The sequence below is a fragment of the Ovis canadensis genome, chromosome X (assembly GCF_042477335.2).
Source record: "Ovis canadensis isolate MfBH-ARS-UI-01 breed Bighorn chromosome X, ARS-UI_OviCan_v2, whole genome shotgun sequence".
In the NCBI taxonomy this organism is placed as follows: domain Eukaryota; kingdom Metazoa; phylum Chordata; class Mammalia; order Artiodactyla; family Bovidae; genus Ovis; species Ovis canadensis.
Window position 1 is genome coordinate 108,899,561 of NC_091727.1, and position 21,936 is coordinate 108,921,496.

Consider the following 21,936-nt stretch of genomic DNA (forward strand, 5'->3'; position numbering starts at 1 on the left):
ACTGAAGATTAACTACCGAAAACAACCAAGATGATGCTAAGCAGACCACCAATGACTAATTTGAAGATGACTGTCACAACTGACTGTGCTGTTTCTGCACGTAGCCCCCTCCCTCCCTCCATCTATAAAAGCTCTTGAGAAGGGGGTGGAAATCAGCCTTTGAAAAGGCATCCCCCCCAGTCCCCCAGAGAGTTGCTTGCATCCAAAATAAAGCAAACTTACCTTTCCACCAACCTTGCCTCTTTATTGGCTTTTGAGGGGTTAGCAGCCAGACCCAACTTTCGGTTAAAGGGTTAAAGAGGCACTCAAAACCCCTCAAATCAGAGGAAGCACTCCTTCACTGCCTAAGCATGGAGGTGGACCTGATCTCTGTATCTAAATAGTGGTCAAGGCTTCCACCCATAAAGGAAATAATACTTGCTCCAGACAGGATCACTCAGCCCTGGGCCAGGCTGACATTCATAGATGAGTCTGGCCATTCACTTCAGCCTTCCACTTGTTAGAAACAGATCAGGACTTATGCAATGTCAAGCCCAGAACAGCAATTATAACAACTTCCCAACCCCAACAAAAATTAATAGCCATGCACAGAGAAAATACAATACGAAAATTCTGCTCCATCTGATGTGGAAGAAAAGAATCATTTGATTATCAACATTGGATTTCAGTTCTCATCTCACAGCACCAGAGAGGAAATTGTTCCAAAATTGATAACTTGTGTTTTTCCTTCCCAAAGTTCGTGTTCTCATTCATATTGCACTAAATCTTCAGAGACATTGCCTTCTGAGCCTAAAATCTATTTCCCCACCTAATTCTCATCTCTTGGTAAATACTTGTAATGTATCTAGGAAATCAAAGACATAATTTCTTTTTCAATATATGCAAAGACATTCGTCTCCTGTGGTTGAGGCGATGAGTTAAACGCCACAGAGAAATTGGAGGAGAGCGGATGGGGGCTTGTGTGTGGCTCCTTGCCCCTCTGGCACTAGTTTTATTACTCTGCAGCAGCACCAATGTGTGGGGGAAAAAAAAATCCAAGTTTCTGGCCTCTTGCTGCTCCCCGGAAAAGTCAGCATTATCTCAATGTATACTGAGGAGCAGGTGAGGAGAGAAAAATAAAAAAGATAATCAAAGCTCTCCCGCAGCCCCCCTTGCCTCTAAACTCTTCACCGACAGCCCCAAACTTGGCTATTCTGTCTTCTGCTGTGTGCATAGAGAGCAGGTAATCAGCAAAGCTAATCAAAAATGCATTCATTAGCGCACAGCGGCAGTGGGTGAGAGTGACTGCAGTTTTCATTTGGCAAGTGGTTTCTGGACTGGCACAATCCAATCTCCATGGCAAACCTTTTGCACCCCCTGCCCTCCCCCTCACCCCTCCCACCGCCTCAGCCATCTCTGCCATGCTCGACTTTGCTTCTCCATTAAAAGCAATCTGATTCATTCGCTTGACAATGTTTTCCCCTCAATCACCACAATGCTGCTCTGTAAAAGCTATTTTCTGTCTAATAAGTCTTCTGAGTGTTTTTAAAAAGGTGTTTCTTCACTTTAAAAATACATTTTTTTCCCTTTGTTTTCAAAGCAGGAAGCCATTTCTTGCCAGGGTGAAACAAAACTCAAATGCTGCAAGATTCTGCAAATGTACAAACCTCCCCTGGTTTCTCTAACTTAGCAAAATGGACTCTCTCAGAGCCCCCCAAAAGAACCAAAAGAAGCTTAGAGGGAACCGTGCTAAAATATGCTGATGGGCTTGGAGCTAATAACAATAAGAGCTAACATTACTGAGCATTTATTACATTCCAGGCAACATTGTATGCACTTTAATTATCTCATTCAATCCTCACAATAGCCTTGTGGGGTATGGGGTGCTATTATCATCCCCTCATTGTCCTGATGAGGACAGTGAGACCCAAGGAAGTCAGATCACCCTGATACTAGTTGTGGATGGAGGATTTTGAACTCAGAGAGCTCTATACATGCTTGAACCACTCCCGAAGGTTCTGATGGAAGATTAGTAATCCACTATGCACATTACTATGAGAAACGTTGGCCTGGATGAAGCACAAGCTAGAATCAAGATTGCCAGGAGAAATATCAATACCCTCAGATATGCAGATGACACCAATCTTATGGCAGAAAGTGAAGAACTAAAGAGCCTCTTGATGAAAGTGAAAGAGGAGAGTGAAAAAGCTGGCTTAAAGCTCAACATTCAGAAAATGAAGATCATGGCATCCGGTCCCATTGCTTCATGGCAAATAGATGGGGAAACAGTGGCAACAGTGGCTGATTTATTTTTGGGGCTCCAAAATCACTGCATATGGTGACTGCAGCCATGAAATTAAAAGACACTTACGCCTTGGGTGTGACCAACCTAGACAGCATATTAAAAAGCATAGACATTACTTTGCCAACAAAGGTCCATCTCGTCAAAGCTATGGTTTTTCCAGTAGTCATGTATGGATGTGAGAGTTGAACTATAAAGAAAGCTGAGTGCCAAAAAATTGATGCTTTCAGACTGTGATGCTGGAGAAGACTCTTGAGAGTCCTTTGGACTGCAAGGAGATCAAACCAGTCAATCATAAAGGAAATCAGTCCTGACTATTCATTGGAAGGACTGATGCTGAAGCTGGAGCTGCAATACTTTGGCCACCTGATACAAAGAACTGATCCATTTGAAAGAACCCTGATGCTGGGAAAGATTGAGGGCAGAAGGAGAAGGGGACGACAGAAGATGAGATGGTTGAATAGCATCACTGACTCCATGGACATGAGTTTGAGCAAGAAGCCTGCTGTGTTGCAGTCCATGGGGTCGCAAAGAGTCGGACATGACTGAACGACTGACCCGACTGATACCATTACCTCACCCCATCTCAGACTACAAAGTTAACCCTGCCAGGGCACTTGATTGATCACCATTCCATAAATAACTAATTTTCAGGACATATAAGCACTTCAGGACATATAAGCACTACTCCCTCCATCCTCTAACAAATCTCCTTTAGCTAAGCTGGAGAGGGAAATTTTTAAAAGCAAAGCAAAACTCTCTCCCAAGTCTTTGTCTACAATGCGGACTGAATGGGGACAGAGTTTATATAGCATCGAGGCAGCTAAATGTTCCCTGCCCTTTAAGAACAAGCATACACACACACAGAGGCATAGAGTGTGATGCTGAGGTGGGGTGGACTAGAGGCTTCCTAGATTCAATTTCACATCCACGCCTTAGAGCTAGGTGACCTTGGGCAAGTCATTTAATTTCTTTGTATGTGTCCATTTCCTCTGCTTCAAAATTAAAATAATAACAGTACCTACTTCCTAAGGGACTATGAAAATTAAATGAGCTAACCTGGCTCATAGTAAGTACTTGGTAAATACTAGTTCCGATTATAACTCCTTTCCCATTGACATGAAGTTTATAGCTTATGCTTTACAGCCAAGGTTTCAGTGAAGAGGTGCACAGTGGTCATTTGAGTCAGGAAAGAGCAGTACTATATATGTGTCATTAACAGTTTGACTTGGTCTCAGATAATCTGGCAAATTTTTGACCCTGCTTTAGAAGTATACTATTTCCTGCCAGCTATTTCCTGCTTTAAGCTTTGTCAACGGAGGTTTGAAAAATAGCCCCAAAGTATGTATTTTTATCCAAAGGAGTCTGCCCTCTAAATTACAGAGGACTGTGAGTTTTTTAGTACATGTAGGAAATCACAAAAATGACAAAATAGCCCTTTTTTTTCACTTGAAAAAATTATTTGCTTCATGGTTCCTTTAAGTGGCAAGCACCTGTCCTGGATTTAAAATAGGATTCAATTTACCTAAATTCATTTTCCACAAAAAAATTTAAGTGCATGCCCACTGCAGAAAGCAAGATTTGCCCATACTGTAAGGTATAGCAGCAAATTGCTGATGTCCATTTCCACTTTGTCGGCATTTACCACCCAGCCTCTTATCATGCTGCGGCCAGCTACAGACATAGTCAGCCAATTTTCACGTTCTTAAGAAACAGGAAATGTTATACTGACTCAGACCTTCAATTCTTCTCAACTGTCATCTGTTCCTTAATGGTAACACAAGGATTGCTTTTCCACCAAGTACTTTGTGGAATGTACCAACCACTTATCTAACAGAATTCTGAAAAGAAGCTGAAAGACAGGTAAGTTTTGACCCTAAGGAGGGAAGGATAGGTGAGTTTTGACCCTGTGGAGACAAGAAAAGAAAGGTTATTCTCCTTTTCTCCCACCAGATCCACCCTTTGCTCTTCTCCACTAAGCCCTGCACCTTAAGAAGCCTTGTCCTAAGCAAAACATGTCCACCGTTCTATAAGAGTTTGCCAAATCTAACCACCCAGACAAAAGGGCATTTGGTCTGCTCTTAAAAAGTCCATCCCGGAAATCCAATAGATTTCTCCCTTGTATTCCACCTGAGTCAATCATAACATTAAACAGAGGACCATTGGAACTTGCTTTTCACACATTCATTCATTCCTTTTACAAATACTATGTGCTGTACTGTTACTTCAGTTGTGTCTGACTCTGTGAGACCCTATGGACTGCTACCTGCCATGCTCCTCTGTCTATGGGATTCTCCAGGCAAGAATACTGGAATGGGTTGCTATGCCCTCCTCCAGGGGATCTTACTAACCCAGGGATCGAGAATCTTCCCAACCTAGGGATCAAACCTGCATCTCTTACATCTCTTGCATTGGCAGCAGGGTTCTTTACCACTAGTGCCACCTGAGAAGCCCCTTGACAAATATTATTTAGCATCAATCACATTCCAGGCATTATTCTGTGTACTGGAATTATAGCAATAAACAAAACAGACCAAAAAAAAAAATCCTTGTGCTCATAGACCTCATGATCCTAAACAAATGAAATCAGTAAAATATTTAGAGTTAAAATGTAGTGTTTCAGTGTATCCTAATATGAAAAGCATAGTCAGAGCTATGGTTTTTTCCAATACTCAGTAAGGATGTGAGAGTTGGACCGTAAATAAGACTGAGCACCAAAGAATTGATGCTTCTGAATTGTGGTACTGGAGAAGACTCTTGATAGTCCCTTGGACTGCAAGGAGATCAAACCAGTCCATCCTAAAGGAAATCAACCCTGAATATTAATTGGAAAGACTGATACTGAAGCTGAAGCTCCAATACTTTGGCCACCTGATGCAAAGAGCTGACTCATTGGAAAAGACCCTGATGCTGGGAAAGATTGAGAGCAGGAGTAGAAGGAGGCAACAGAGGATGAGACAGTTGGATGGCATCAGGGACTCAATGATCATGAGTTTGAGCAAACTCTGGGAGTTAGTGAAAGACAGGGAAGCCAGGTGTGCTGCAGTCCATGAGGTCGCAAAGAGTCGGACATGATTGAGAGACTGAACAAAAACAACAAGAATATAAAGGAAGTTGGTTTCCTAAAGTTTCACTCTGGTTAGAAGGACAGTAAAATGTTTATAATTTTCAAATATCAATTAGTTTAGAAATGTAAGCATTCCATTCTCTCAAGTACTTATTAATCACATTGTTCTAATTCCAAAAAGAATTTGAAGTATTCTACAATGAAAGATATAGACTTTTATTGTTTTAATTTATTACCCATAAATCTAATAATAACAAAAGTCAAGTAATATACTAAGAAAGTGTAAGGCTCAATATTCAAGACAACTCTGACTTTTTGTTTGGGTAATTTGTCTTCAGGGCTTCCCTGGTGGCTCAGTGGTAAACAATTTGCCCTCCAGTGCAGGAGATGCAGTTTCAATACCTGAGTTGGGAAGATCACCTGGAGGAGGGCGTGGGTACCCACTCCAGTATTCTTGCCTGGGAATCCCATGGACAGAGGAGCCTGGAGAGTTACAGTCCAGAGGGTCTCAAAGAATCAGACATGATTTAGTGACTTAAGTAAGTAAGTAAGTGAAGTTGCTCAGTCGTGCCCGACTCTTTGGAACCCCATGGACTGTAGCCTACCAGGCTCCTCCGTCCATGGGATTCTCCAGGCAAGAATACTGGAGTGGGTTACCATTTCCTTCTCCAGGGGATCTTCCCGACCCAGGGATCGAACCCGGGTCTCCCACATTGGAGGCAGACGCTTTAACCTCTGAGCCACGAGGGAAGACTCCTATAGTGACTTAACAGCAACAATTTGTCTGCAATTATAGGAAGCAACCACAAGGTGGTGGTAATGATGCCTTAGTTTATAACCATTTAAGAAGGGCAGGCTGATATTATAAGTATGATTCATTTCAGGTAAAATGAAGGTAATGAAGATCCCTGGAGAAGGAACTGGCAACCCACTCAAGTATTCTTGCCCAGGGAAATTCCATGATCAGAGGAGCCTAGCGGGCTATAGTCCATGGAGGTGCAAAGATTTGGGCATGACTGAGCAAGTAAACATACTTCTCCAACCACAAAGTTTTGTTTCTCAAAACTCTTGTAGCAGAATTCATAATTAAAGAGCTCAGGACATTTTCATTAAACTTCTTAAGAAGGCTGAGATCTTGAGTAAGCCCACAAAAGCTCTCATTTATTAATTCATTCATCACACCTTTATTGAAAAGCTTCTGGGTACTAAGCATTATGAAAAGCATTTAAAAATAAACTTTGTGTTCAAAAAATACACAATAAAGGAAACATTCTAAATAAAAGGGGAAAGCAATGACAGTTTTCACATTCTCACTTGTTCAGAATGAGAACTGTGCAATTACTTTCCATTTACCATCTCTTGCTTGACAGATGCTTCTCAGGGTCTCTTTCCTTTAAAGTTTGTATGAAATGTCTCTAATTTTGGTTTGCATTAAATATGGGAATAATAATAGTACTTATCTCAAAGAGTTGCTGTCAGGATTCCCTGAGACAATATATTTAAATCATTTAGCAGAGTACTTGGCATGTGGTAAGATATATATGTTTGCTATCATCATTGTTGCTATCCTCATGATCATTATCTTCTTTATTGTCATCAACATCATCATCACCATAAGGATAAGATACCAAATTAATCTGCATATACCAAAAATTTGAGTAAAGGCAATCCAGAATTGGGAAGGAGTTACTGTTTTCCCTTTATTAGCAAAATACAATAATGTTCTAAACTCTTAACCAGAACTTTAAAGGGAAGGTGACGTTTCTTTGGTTTCACTTTGTTTTCTTTGAATTTAAAGCCATTGCCTGACAAGGACTTTCTCAGTGTGGTGCCTCTGGATATAGAATGATCTTCCCCTAGGGAACTCAATTTGAGTTTAGATAGCAGGGTAGGTAAGATTGTAAGACCATTCTTTGACTGGCCTCCCGCCAAGAAACAGTGAATTTAAGTGATTTTTCACTTCCTTTGTAACAGGGAACTTCTCTTGGGATTGGGACTCTGCACTGAGGGAGGCCAGGAGAAGCAGCTGAGGAACTGTCTGTGGCCTCCCTTGAGGAAGCCCTTCATTTCCTTTGGACCTGGAGGGCCCTTAGTGCTCAAGCTTTCTCCCTGAGACCCAGAGTCAAGAGCCCAGGGAACTGATGAGAAAGGCTCTCCATACTGCCCGTTCCCCTCCAGAGCAGGCACTGCCCTCCGAGGAAGGCTTCATCGGCCTGAGAAGTGCAGGTGCCCACGGAGTCTTGCCATCTGTGCTTGCTGTAACACTGCTGTCTCTGTCTTGAAATTCCTGATAATGCTTGAACAAGGGCCCAGGATTTTCATTTCGCCTTGGACCCCACAAGTTATCCAGCTAGTCTTCTCTGCCCTGAAGAGTTTATAAATTAAACAATGAGTGGCCTTTCTCCTTTGTTTCCCTCCTTCCTGCTGCTGCTTAGCAGAGTCCACCTCACTCCCCATCCTTGAGTCAAACCAAGAGATGGCAGCTCAGAGGAAACTAGCTTTCTGCCCAACTCTGAACCCTGAAGATCACTAGAAAGATATTTTTGTAACTGCTTCTTCCTCTCCTTTAACATTTCTCTAAACTTAAAAAAAAAGAGCAATAATAATAACAATAATATTCCTTGAACCACTGATGACTAGTAGCAAGCACTGGAGGTGCCTTGTGGTGAACTGAGGCAAATGGGACAGCACAGGAAGTGACAAAGCCTTGGATTCTGTGTCAGATTTAGGGAAAGGACAAACATTCTGTCCTGCTTCAGTTTCTTCACAAGTGACCTATTGCTATAGAATGTCTAAAGAAAAGTAAAAGCAGTTAGAAATACTCTCACAAAGTTCACATTTCTTTATTTCTATAACTTGCTCTACTCAACTTTACCAACCTGAATGCCACAAGGCTGAGTAGACACCTCCCTTTCTCTTTCCCTCTCATGCTCCCTCCCTCCCTCTCCTTCCCTCCCTTATGCTCTTTATTATCTTACATGGAGAGATAGACAAAATGAATTCCCAACTCACATATCAAAACATTGAAACACAGAAAGTGTACTTTGGGCAGAGCTGCAATTAGAATCCAGGTTTTTAGACACCTGGTCCAATATTCACATGTTTAAAAAAGGCATGCGTAAACCGTTTGTTTCTTTTTAAAAACTCCTATCTTGTTTTTTGTAAAAAACATAGGAGTAGGGTTTCTCAACAGTGGCACTGTTGACCTCTGCAACTGGATAGTCTTTTGTTGTCAAGGGCTGTCTTGTGCATTAAAGGAGGTTTAGCAGCAACCTTGGCCTCTACCCACTAAGTGCCATAGCAACCACCACCCCTCCACCAGGTGTGACAATCAAAAAACTCTCCAGACACTGCCACTTGTCCCCAGGAGGGCAAAACCATATCCAGCTGATAATCACTGAACAAGAAGAGTTCACTGTTTAAAGGAAACTTGCAGTGAATCCTTTAGCAAACTATAAAACTCTCTTCAAATTTGTATTTCCACATAAACTGGATTTTCTTAAACTTGGAGATACTTATTTTCAAAGGAGAAAAGCACTAATTTTGGTTGTGTGGGTCATCACCCAGAAAAATATGGAATGGTTCATACACTTTCTTTTCCCTCAAAATATTATGATATTCATAGAAATGATGTCATAAAGATTCAACAGAATCTGCTCACAGCACACAGATTAAAACAGATTAAATTTTAGGAAACCTAGAAATTCCTTTTTAAAAATTAGCTACAATCAAGTATCCTAGAATTCAACCGTTTTCAGTTATCTTTTCATTCCTCTAACTACTCTGAATTCATTTTTAAATCAGGAAACCCAGAATGTCCTGGATCCAAAAGGGTGGTAAAAAGACCTGATTCTTCAAGATGGCTAGAGTTAAAGCCCCAGTTGCCAGATTGTTGTTGCTGATTGGTTGACTCTTGACTCTTTTGCAACCCCATGGACAGTAACCCACCAGCCTCCTCTGTCCATGGGATTCTCCAGGCAAGAATACTGGAGTGCATAGCCATTCCACCCCCAGGGGATCTTCCCCACCCAGGGATGGCACCCACATCTCCTGCATTGGCAGGCAGGTTCTTTACCACTAGCACCACCAGGGAAGCCCAGCTGACAGATTAGGAAACAGGAATTAAGAAGCAGAGGTAGGGACTTCCTTGGTATCCCAGTGGTTGGGACTCTGTGCTTCCACTGCCAGGCGCCTGAGTTCGAACCTTGGTTGGGGAACTAAAATCCCACAAGCTGTATCATGTGCAAAAAGAAAAAAAGAGTGGAAGTGGCAAACAAGCAGATAGCAAGTCTTCCTCTGGCCCTTAGAGCAACCCCATAAGCCACACACTACCTCAGCTAGATGGATGAGAGAGTTTATCACCCAAGCTGGGATACTTTTGGGAGTGAAAGAGGAACTTCGGCTAGGACAATGGTCATAAACTGAATTGTCCTGGGCAAACAGAATGCATGCACCCTAGACTTCGATCACTCATAGAAACACATCACTGCCAGATACCTGCTATATATGCTCCAAAATCCTTGTGGCTCAAAAGAACAAGCATTTATCATTTCTCACTCATCTGCACATTGTCTGTGGTTCAGCAGATCTAGTCTGAGCTCGACTGGGCAGCTCTGCTGCAGACTGTAGTAGCTGAGATGGTTCTGCTCCTTATTAAAGGTCTGTGAGTCAACTGGGGCAGTTCTGCTCCCCATATCTTTCATCTTTCTTAGACTGCATACTAGCTGGTACGTGTATTTCTCTTGGCACGGACAGAGGTGAAGATGGCAAGCAAAACTGCATGTGCTTTCTTAAGACATAACCTGAAAGAGAGTCACTCCTACCCACATGCATGTGGTATGGCCAAATCCAAAGTCAAGGGGCAGAGAAAAAATTACCCACAGTGGGGTCTTGAGAAAGGTAGGGATGCAGGAAGGAGGGACTGATTGGAGCCCTCATTCAATCTAACACATGAGCTTTACCCATTCCAACCTCGTCACCACTCCTTCCACACATATCTTAAAAATGAAGGGGAAAAGCTGTTTTGCCTTCATCTGATATGGTATAATGCTGACTAAGTTCCTGACACAATTCTGTGAGTTTCAGAATCTGAAGTCACTTTCTAATTTTCATTAGTCAATTCAATTCAGTCACTCAATCCTGTCCAACTCTTTGCAACTCCATGGACTGCAGCATGCCAGGCTTCTCTATCACCAATCCACAGAGCTTGCTCAAATTCATGTCCAGTGATGCCATCCAACCAACTCATCCTCTGTCATCCCCTTCTCCTCTCACCTTCAATCTTTCCCAGAATTAGGGTCATTTCAAATGAGTCAGTTCTTGGCATCAGGTGGTCAAAATATTGGAGCTTCAGCTTCAGCATCAGTCCTTCCAATGAATATTCAGGGTTGATTTCCTTTAGGACTGACTGGTTTGATCTTCTTGCAGTTCAAGGGACTCTCAAGAGTCTTCTCCAACGCCACAGTTCAAAAGCATCAATTCTTCGGTGCTCAGCTTTCTTTATGGTTCAACTCTCACATCCATACATGACTACTGGAAAAACCATAGCTTTGACAAGATGGACCTTTGTTGGCAAAGTAATGTCTCTGCTTTTTAAAATGCTGTCTAGATTGGTCATAACTTTTCTTCCAAGGAACAAGCGTCTTTCAATTTCATAGCTGCAGTCACAATCTGCAGTGATTTTGGAACCAAAAAAATAATAAAGTCTGTCACTGTTTCCATTGTTTCCCCATCTATTTGCCATGAAGTGATGGGACTGGATGTCATGACCTTAGTTTTTGAATATTGAGTTTTAAGCCAGCTTTTTCACTCTCCTCTTTCACTTTCATCAAGAGGCTCTTTAGTTCATCTTCGCTTTCTGCCATAAGGGTGGTGTCATCTGCATATCTGAGGTTATTGATATTTCTCCTGGCAATCTTGATTCCAGCTTGTGCTTCCTCCAGCCCAGTGTTTCTCATGATATACTCTGCATATAAGTTAAATAAGCAGGGTGACAATATACAGCCTTGATGTACTCCTTTTCTAATTTGGAACCAGTGCATTGTTCCATGTCCAGTTCTAACTGTTGCTTCTTGACCTGCATACAGATTTCTCAGGAAGCAGGTCAGGTGGTCTGGTGGTCTAATTTTCATAAGTACTCCCAAAGATGAAAACTTTTCCAGTTGAGTGTAAAAGCATAACTCCTCAACCAATTGACACCCAGAATTTCTCAATAAAAAATCTCAAACATGCAACTCTTTCTCAACTACGGCTAGGATGCAAAATCAGTTTTAGGTTGGGGGTTATTTCCACCGATCTTGGCTAGGCTATTTCACAGTGATGATTTCTAACCTTCCCAGAGGGTAAAAAAAAAAGTACATTAATAAAAATGTCAACAATATCATCTTTTGGAGGTAACCTGGAATAATTCTCAATAAATTTACACTTCCCATCAGAAAGAGGTTGCAGCTTATAAGAATGTGACTTTGTGAGAAGCTGGAGTCCTGAAGCTAAGTGATTTCCATCTGCAGTTTTCAAGCCCATTCAGAACCCACCAGGGGATAATTACTTGCTAAGATGTACCCATCCCAGTAGAATATATTCGTTATGATTCAATTCTCTCACAGCATGAAGAAGACTCTGGTCTGGTGGATAAAGCCCTAGAGGGCTAAGAAACTCCATTCCCCAACACTTGGCTGTGTGACCTTGGGCTGTTCACTAAACCTCTCTGATTCTTCAGTTTCACAGTCTGTGGAGTAGCACCCTAAACCTCTGCTTAGCCTGAGAAGGACACAGAGACGAGTCAGTAGGTCACTATCTGAAAAGACCTGGAAGCCTATTTGCCTCTACCCTTAGGCAAAGAAATTGTTTCTATAACAATTTCTTACCCTGGACACTCAATAGAACATGATTCTCTTAAGAGAAGAATTAAATAGCAGGCAGATGCATCATGAACTGAATTTAAGGAACTGAACTATTAAAATAACGGAAGGGTCTCACCATTGAGCAGTCTATGTTTAATGGACCAAAGATAAGACCATTTCAGCAAGTCATCAGGGCCCTGAAGACATTTTAAGTAAAATAATTACCACTCACAATTCTCAGAGAAATTTGGAAAATAGAGATTTTAGGAATTACTGTGGTTGTTTTCCAACCTCCATCTTTCCCTCCTCCTACTGTGTATCAGTCATGTGGTATGGTGAGGGGTGGGGAGGAATGACTCTATTCCTTAATCTCAGGATTATGGATGGGGCATAATCCACCATGCCATGATGACTGGTTTATGTGGGCTAAGAATGACATTGCTAGGTCACAGGATTAGATCATGAATGGTCATGTGACTCATTTTGAACCAAGGATATAAAAAGCTGTGATGCAGATATGAAGACAAGACATACTATAGACATTTTTGCCATCATGTGGGAAGCAGAAAGGAGAGAGGAAAAGAAATCAGGTCTTTGATAAAAATTTTGACCTACTGAGTCCAATCAAACCTCAAGCCAGGACTTCCCTGGTGGCACCGTGGAGGGAAATCCACCTGCCAATGCAGGGAACAGAGGTTTGGTCCCTAGTCTGGGAAGATTCCACATACCATGGAGCAACTAAGCCTGTGTGCCACAACTAATGAGCCTGTATCCCACAACTGCTGAAACCCTTGCACCTTAGACCCTTTGCCCCTCAACAAGAGAAGCCACTGCAGTAAGAAGCCCATGTATCAGACTGAAGAGTAACCCCCACTCACCACAACTAGAGAAGGCCTGTGCAAAGCAATGAAGACCCACTTCAGCCAAAAATTAAACAACAAAACAAAATTCAAGCCAGCCCTACCTATGTCCCTTCCAGTTATGTGAGTCAATGCTCATGAAATGCAGCATTTGAGTGCAGTCACAAAAATGACAGAATGTTCTTAGTTTTTTCCTAAGGCAAACCATTCAACATCATAGTAATCCAAGTCTATGCCCCAGCAACTAACGCAGAAGAAGCTGAAGCTGACTTGTTCTATGGAAGACCTACAAGACCTTTTGGAAGTAACACCAAAAACAGATGTCTTTTTCATCACAGGGGATTGGAATGCAAAAGTAGGAAGTCATGAGATGCCTGGAGTAACAGACAAGTTTGGCCTTAGAGTACAAAATGAAGCAGGGCAAAAGCTAAGAGAGTTTTGCCAAGAGAATGCACTGGTCATATAAACACCCTCTTCCAGCAACACAAGAGACAACTCTACACATGAACATCACCAGATGGTCAGTACAAAAGTCAGATTGATTATATTCTTTGCAGCTGAAGATGAAGAAGCTCTATACAGTCAGCAAAAACAAGACCGGGAGCTGACTGTGGTCAAATCATGAGCTCCTTATTGCAAGATTCAGGCTGACACTGAAGAAAGCAGGGAAAACCACTAGACCATTCAGGTATAAATGAAACCCCTTATGATTATACAGTGGAGGTGACAGATTCAAGGGATTAGATATGATAGAGTGCGGTTTGTAACACTGTACAGGAGGCAGTGACCAAAACCATTCCCCAAAGAAAAAGAAATGTAAGAAGGCAAAGTGGTTACCTGAGGAGGCTATACAAATAGCTGAGAAAAGAAGAGAAGCAAAAGGCAAAGGAGAATGAGAAAAATATACCCAACTGAATGCAGAGTTCCGGAGAGTAGCAAGGAGAGATAAGAAAGCCTTCTTATGTAAACAATGCAAAGAAATAGACAAAAACAATAAAATGGGTGATATGAATTCTCTTCAAGAAAATTGGAGATTTCAAGAGAACATTTCATGCAAGGATGGGCACAATAAATGACAGAAATGGTAAGGACCTAACAGAAGCATAAGAGATTAAGAAGGGGTGGCAAGAATACACAGAAGAACTATACAAAAAAGGTCTTAATAACCCAGATAAACATGATGGTGTGATCACTCACTTAGAGCCAGACATCCTGGAATGTGAGGTCAAGTTGGCTTTAGGAAGCATCACTATGAAAAAGCTAGTAAAGGTGGTGGAATTCCACCTGAGCTATTTTAAATCCTAAAAGATGATGCTGTTAAAGTGCTACACTCAATATGTCAGCAAATTTGGAAACTCAGCAATGGCCACATGATTGGAAAATGTCAGTTTTTATTCCAATCTCAAGAAGCGCAATGCCAAACAACATTCAAACTACCGCACAATTGTGCTCATTTCACACGCTAGCAAGGTAATGCTCAAAATCCTTCAAGCTAGGCTTCAGCAGTACGTGAATGAGAACTTTCAGATGTTCAAGCTGGATTTAGAAAAGGCATAGGTACCAGAGATCAAATTGCTGACATCCCCGGATCAGAAGAGAAAGCAAGGGAATTCCAGAAAAATAGCTACTTCTGCTTCATTGACTACGCTATAAGCCTTTGACTGTGTGGATCACAACAAATTGTGGAAAATTCTTAAAGAGATGGGAATACCAGACCACCTCACCTGCCTCCTGAGAAACCTGTGTGCAGGTCAAGAAGCAACAGAACCGGACATGGAACAATGGACTGGTTCAAAATTGAGAAAAGAGTATGACAAGGCTGTATATTGTCACCCTGCTTACGTAACTTCTATGCAGACTACATCATGTGAAATGCTGGGCTGTATAAATCTCAAGCTGGAATCAAAGTTGCCAGAGAAATATCAACAACCTCAGATACACAGATGATACCACTGTAATGGTAGAAAGTGAAGAACTAAAGAGCTTCTTGACGAGGATGAAAGAGGAGAGTGAAAAAAGCTGGCTTAAAACTCAACATTCAAAAAACTAAGACCATGGTAACTGGTCGCATCACTTCATGGTAAATAGAAGGGGAAAAATTGGAAATAGTGGCAGATCTTATTTTCTCGGGCTCCAAAATCATTGCAGACAGGGAATGCAGCCATGAAATTAAAAATCACTTGCTTCTGGGAAGGAAAACTATGACAAACCGAAAGAGCAAATTAAAAAGCAAAGATATTATTTTGTCAACAAAGGTCCATCTAGTTAAAGCTATGGTTTTTCCAGTAGTCATATATGGATGTGAGAGTTGGACTATAAAGAAAACTGAATGCCGAAGAATTGATGCTTTTCAACTGCGGTGTTGGAGAAGATTCTTGAGAGTCTCTTGGACTGCAAGGAGATCCAATCAGTCCATCCTAAAGGAAATCAGTCCTGACTCTTCTTTGGAAGGACTGATGCTGAAGCTGAAACTCCAATACTTTGGCCACCTAATGAGAACTGACTCATTTGAAAAGATCCTGATGCTGGGAAAGATTGAAGGCGGGGGGAGTAGGGGATGACAGAGGATGAGATGGTTGGATGGCATCACTGACTCAATGGACATGGGTCTGAGTAAACTCCAGGAGTTGGTGATGGACAGGGAGGCCTGGCGTGCTGCAGTCCATGGGGTCGCAAAGAGTCGTACACAACTGAGTGACTGAACTGAACTGAAAGGAAGTCAACCTTGAATATTCATTGGGAGGACTGATGCTGAAGCTCCAATACTTTGGCAACCTAATGGGAAGATCCCACTTATTGGGAAAGACCCTGATGCTGGGAAAGATTGAGGGCAGGAGGAAAAGGGGGTGACAGAGGATGAGATGGTTGGATGGCATCAGGGACTCAATGAACATGAATTTGAACAAACTCTGGGAGATGATGAAAGACAGGGAAGCCTGGCATGCTGCTGTCCATGGGGTCGCAGGGTCGGACATAACTTAGCTACTGAACAAGGAACAACATAGAATCATAGGACCTTAGAAATCATGTTGTTCTATCTTCTCTTTTTAGAAGCATGGCATTGAATCTAGGACAAGGGAAGTATCAATACTTTGTTTCAGACATTTAAACACCTTCCTCTATACTGCCATGGGTAGCTGGTACTTACTGTTTTCACAGCACTTACCCTGTTAGATTGCCTTCCGAATGAACACATTTGCTCCTCTCTGAACTTGAAATTCACTGAAAGCAGAAACTGTCTTGCTTCTTTAAATTCTCGGTGCCTAGCAGAGCCTATCATATAGCAGGTGGTCAAACGTTTGTTGAAGAAATCAAAGTTTCAAGTCAAACAGTGAGAAAATCATCTTTCTATTAGGCAAGGGATATAGCATCTTGGTTTCATTAACTTTATAAAGGGTAGAACAGTTTCCTTCTAAGTAATCAGAATGATTTTCATCATTATTTTTATTTGAAAAGTATCCAGTTAGTAAGTATGAAGTTTAATGTACGATATAGACTCCATCTCCAAATTCCACTAGCTGACATTTCTTTTTGCTTACCCAAATGCCCCATCCCAATTTTGAAACAGAAATCTCAACAGGGAAGTATTATTTATTTTCACTTTTTCTTTTTTTTTTTTTTTTTAGTTTAAATATTCACCTGCAGCTTATTTTCATTTTTCTAAATAGACATCCACATCTGTAAACAATTGGACTTTTGTTTCAGTCCCAGACCTCAATTCCTTATAACTTTTGTGTTCTCACGTATTGGCTAAAACTGCCATTGTTCTTTGTTGTTGCTGAGTCACTAAGTTGTGTCTGACCCTTTTGGGACCCCATGGACTGTAGTAGCCTAGCAGACTCCTCTGTCTTTGGGATTTCCCAAGCAAGAATACTAGAGTGGGTTGCCATTTCCTTCTCCACTATTTTCATTTTTGTATTATAAATTTTGCATTCCCTGGTGGCTCAGAGGTTAAAGCCTCTGCCTGCAATGCAGGAGACCTGGGTTCAATCCCTGGGTCAGGAAGATCCCCAGGAGAAGGAAATGGCAACCCACTCCAGTATTCTTGCCTGGAGAATCCTGTGGACAGAGGAGCCTGGTGGGCTACAGTCCACGGGGTCGCAAAGAGTCAGACATGACTGAGGGACTTCACTTTCTTTATATTTCTTTATATTATAAATTTTAGAACTTCACGTTTCATTTGCTGCCCCAACATCCCCAAAATCAGGCCATGAGCCCCCTGCCAGGTGACCAGGTGTGTCAGTGTGCTAAGGCTTGCTCTCCCTTGACTGTCACCTAATGTCCTTAAAATATACCAGTGAAATTCCCTTGTGCTTATACATTTGTTGTCCAGTCGCTCAGTCGTGTCTGACTCTTTGCGACCCCACGAACTGCAGCATACTGGGCTGCTTGTATATTCTGAACCCCAATAAATGTACTTTGCCCTGGGCCTCTGTTCTGGTCTCTATCTCATCTCCCCCACTTGCTTGGTTGAGCCCATTCCTTGGGTACCCCACAATGTGGTCCTCTTGTATAGCATATTGACAGTTTCCCTAGGACCTGTGAGGATAATAATCTCTGTTTTCCTGTGCCTTTCCTTTGTCCCCTCTTGTGACTGCACCTGACTGACTATGTCATGAAAGAATACAGAACAGCCTCTCAATAAGCACTGCAATGAATTATTTTCTCGCTGCTTAAACTGCATCATAGAGCTCATTTAAAAGTGCAGTCTTGGGTCCTGAGACTAGCAGGTCATCTTGAGTGGAGAAGGGATACCTCTTAACCACAGAGGGAGAGCTGGTTTGGGGGCTTTGTTGTCAACTTCTGGTGGCTACGATGCTGCTAGTACAATCTCTAGCTCCTCATTGGAAAACCAGAGATGAAGTTCAAATAGGGTCTCACTGCTTTCTTGGATAGGGATCAATTGCAAAAGAATTCGTACATATTAAGCAGGCTTTTCCACCAACAGCAATATGCCTAGTGCGCCACTGTGTCCCTGCTGGCTCAGATGGGACTAGTCCAATTCTGCCAACAGCTGCCACTGACAGTGAAAAGTTGAAAGAGTGGCAGCAGATGAAAGAGAGGGGAAAAGGTAGTGGAGAGGGGAGACTGAAAATGGAAGGGATGGGTGCCATTTACAGAGATGAATTCAATGGAGAATTTTCAAGTGCAGAGGCACTGAGATGCCTTTCTTCCTCTCATCTCTCCTTTCTGACCCATCCCATTACTCTTCCAGCCAAATGACTAAAGATGGCCACAATTCTCTTCATCCACTGATGCCCAGTGTCAGCCAAGCAGGGCTGGGGACCTGGAGGCCTTCAGGAGTGAAGTGAGGTGTGCTGAAAGCTGCCCCCAACCCCACCTCTGTCCAAAATATATTGTCTATCCACCTGAAACTCCTCATCAGAGTTATTTCTTTGGCCAAAGCATTGAAGGTTCCTATTAAAATGCAACTATGTTATCTAAAAGGAGGAACATATAGTGCCTGGCACAGAGTAAAGGTTCTCTAAATGTGTCATTTTTAATATTAAATTGCCACTGCCTGCCATTAGAACCTTAGTACAGATGCATCTACCAGATTCTGTCCTGTCTCCTAGGGCTCTGGAGGAACTACAAGAAGAAGACTGATGTGAAACACTGGCAAATATTGGGTAGCTGAGTCTGAGGTTTGGGGGATGGTAGAGAAAGAGCAGGCTGATTGCATGAAGTACTTTGGGGGAGAAAACGGCACTATCAAAAGATGAGAAAGAGGGAAGAGAGTTTGGAAATTAACATTTATTGATTTCTTTGAGTCAGGCACTGAATTAGATCCACTTAATCCACTATCTTATTCAGTCTACAACCACTCTATCAGGAAAGAAATATTTCTATTTCCATTTTGCAAGTGAAAGTCTGAACTGGGGTTCAGATTAAGAAAGTCACTCAAGGTCACACAATGCCTCTATATGATGGAATATAGATTTGAACCTGAACCTGTCTCCTAAGTCCATGTCCCTGAACCATGCTGTCTCTTGCTCCACATTTGTCAAGAGGTAGTCAACCTAGCCTCTGCTACCCTTTTGTCCTGATATCCCAGCCACCTGAAAATTTAGGCTTCTATGACTCCCAGGTTTCTCCCTCACTGTTTGCATGGACCATCCAAATGGAGACAATAGATTTCTATGGGTGGTGGGGTAGGAAGATATTCTACATTATCAGAATGGGTAGACTTTTGGGAATAGCCTAGAACTATTTTTCTGGTTGCTCAAGGGTTTGAAAACTTTCTGTTCTGGGCTCCAATATATGTTACATCAAACCCAAAGTTCTGGCGTGATCAGTGTGCCAGTTGGGGCCCTGTGGCCCTGGGTTAGTATCCTCTGCCCCATGCGTACCACTTTGCTGCAGGCTGGCAGGAAGTTCCATTTTCCACGTATGCCAGGAGAAGAGGATATGAAAAAAAAAAGAACAGCTGTTGTGGGGAGAGACAAAATCCGGCCCTTCCCCAGTAGCTGGGGTAGGTGTGAAAGACTCCGGAGATAAGGAGGCTTCTTTTTTCTCACCACTGGAGAAAGGGGCAATGGAGAGGCAGCTACAGCCTAAGAGGTTTATTTGTCCAAGGGATGTTGTGGAGGGGACCACCCCCAACAGAGATCCAGACTGCACTGCCTACTTCCAAGGTTCTTTCTTATTGCCATTGCCTTCTCCAATGCATGAAAGTGAAAAGTGAAAGTGAAGTCGACCCCGTGGACTGCAGCCTACCAGGCTCTGAGGCCCATGGGATTTTCCAGGCAAGAGTACTGGAGTGGGGTGCCATTGCCTTCTCTGAGACAAGAGGAGTAGGGGGAAATTGATGGCCTCTGGGGTCATCGCTCAGGGGCCTAGGATACTATGCAAAAAGGCAAGACAGAGGGAGCAAGGCAGTTAGGGGCAGTTTCCTCCAACCTTAACTTCCAATCCCTGTGTGTGTGTTAGTCACTCAGTCGTGTCCGACTCTGTGCGAACCCATGGACTGTAGCCAACCAGGCTCCTCCAGTCCATGGAATGCTCCTAGCCACCATATCCCAACTCATTCCTACACCTCTCTCCTCCTTCACTGTTGGGACTGAAAGTCCTTTTCATTAACCTTTTAGTCACCACCTCCACACACAGACTTTCTACGTCCTCCCAAGCAGTCAGCCCCGTGCTGCCCAACACCACTGTCTCCCCCTCTCCGCCGTAGGCCCGGCTCTGCGCTTGGGTCCGGAGAGGTACTCGCCTCCCAGAGCTGTCGGGTTGGGGGGTGGCTGGGGGGCTCTTCACTCCTCGGATCTCCGCTGTTAAAACTGAGCGGCATGGCCCAGGCATGCGCAGCATCTTCGGGCGCATTGTGATGGGAACTGCTTCTCCGAATCTCTACAGAGACTCCAGAGTAACCACTCACCGCCCCCCGCAAGACCCCTTTGCTTTAAGCCAGACGCACAAACGCACAAACAATACAGCTTTTTCCTTCTTTTCTTTAAAAAGCTGGCTGCAGCTTGAAAGGCTGGCCCACGTGAGGACTGGTGTATTTCTATCGATTCCATCTCCCATGTTGACAAACGCCAGCACCGAGGCTTTGCAGTCCGCGGCTGCAGTTTGCAGTGGAGCTAAGCGGTGTGCGGCTTTAATTCCACGTCAGATCAACTTTGATCAATATCCCCCTACCGGCCCAATTGGAAGAGCCCAATTCGCCACCGCTGAGCCTTTTCTCTCTTTCCTTCTTTTTTCCCCTCTTTAGACCCACCATCTTCTGGGGGAGAAAAGTCTCAGATTTTAATTTCTCTCTCTCTCTCTCTCTCTTTTGTTTCTTTGGGGGATTTATTGGTTTGTTTTCTGGTGTTTTATCTTCTTCATTTTTGTTTTCTGTTTTTATTCTCTCTCTTTCTGTCTGTCTTAGCGATAGGGAGGGAGATCGCTTTGGCGAACCGAGCTTGCAGCCAATGAACCCGCCTTCCAGATTGGTGTGAAGACAGAAGTGAGGTGGGGGGTGGGGAGGGGGTGTGAGAGAGCCTGGGAGCGAGAGGGAGCGAGAGGGGGAGCGTGAGAGAGAGAGAGAGAAGAGAGGAGGTGGTGGAGGAGGAGGACTAGTGTGGGGTGGAAAGGAAGAGTGAGCTAGAGCAAGTTGAGGGGAGGGGGTGAAAGAGCCGGCGAATTCTTTTTCTTTTTCTATTATTATTTTGACGACTCCCGAGTTGCGCCCATGCTCTTGTCAGCTTCGTTCTAGGCGTAGCATGGCCAGGCAGAAGAAAATGGGGCAAAGCGTGCTCCGGGCGGTCTTCTTTTTAGTCCTGGGGCTTTTGGGTCATTCTCACGGAGGATTCCCCAACACCATCAGCATAGGTAAGCGTGAGCCAGCCTGCCGGTCGGCCCCGGCTCTCTGGCACCCGAGCCCGCTGCCCTGGCACGGCTACCGGGTCCCTGTCCTGCATGGCCTGGGAAGGGACTGGGGATGGGGATCGGGCAGGAATCTCACGGGTCTGAACCCCAGAAAGCTGGCTGGTCTGGGGAGCATCGGGAACCGGAGAGGTGGTCTCCTGGGGCTGGGGCTGGGGGTAGGCTGCCGGGTTTTCCGAGCTGAGCGGAGCCGGGGACGCCTGCAAGAGGCTGGGAGGCTGCAACCCGGCGCAGAGTCGCGGCTTTTCGGCTCGCTGCCCCGGACTTTGCCATGGCGTGCGTGCCGCCGCTGCAAGTTGTCCCAGGGTGATGCCGCCTGTCTGGCTGCGCCAGGGCGCGTAACCCGGTCCAGGGCGCCCCGTCCCGCGTCTCCGGGTCCCGAGAGACCGGCTAGTGCTAGGGGAGGTGGAAACCCACTCTGCATCCCCGAGACCCGGGCAGCCACCGAGGTCGGTGGCGGATGGGGTAGAGGCAGGGGTGAGACTAGGAGCTGAGCCAGCGAGCGGCGAAGTCACG

At 43.7% G+C, this 21,936-nt stretch overlaps 1 protein-coding gene across 2 annotated transcripts in view; it reads left to right on the forward strand.

Moving 5' to 3' along the window:
- Positions 1–20,704: 20,704 nt before the first annotated feature.
- GRIA3 (glutamate ionotropic receptor AMPA type subunit 3) overlaps positions 20,705–21,936 on the forward strand; it is a 310,222-nt gene continuing 308,990 nt past the window's right edge. For both annotated transcript variants that reach the window (XM_070290779.1, XM_070290780.1), the window contains exon 1: positions 20,705–21,366. In XM_070290779.1, coding sequence (XP_070146880.1) covers positions 21,258–21,366 — 109 coding nt within the window. In that variant the 5' untranslated portion in view covers positions 20,705–21,257. The remainder of the gene's footprint in view (positions 21,367–21,936) is intronic.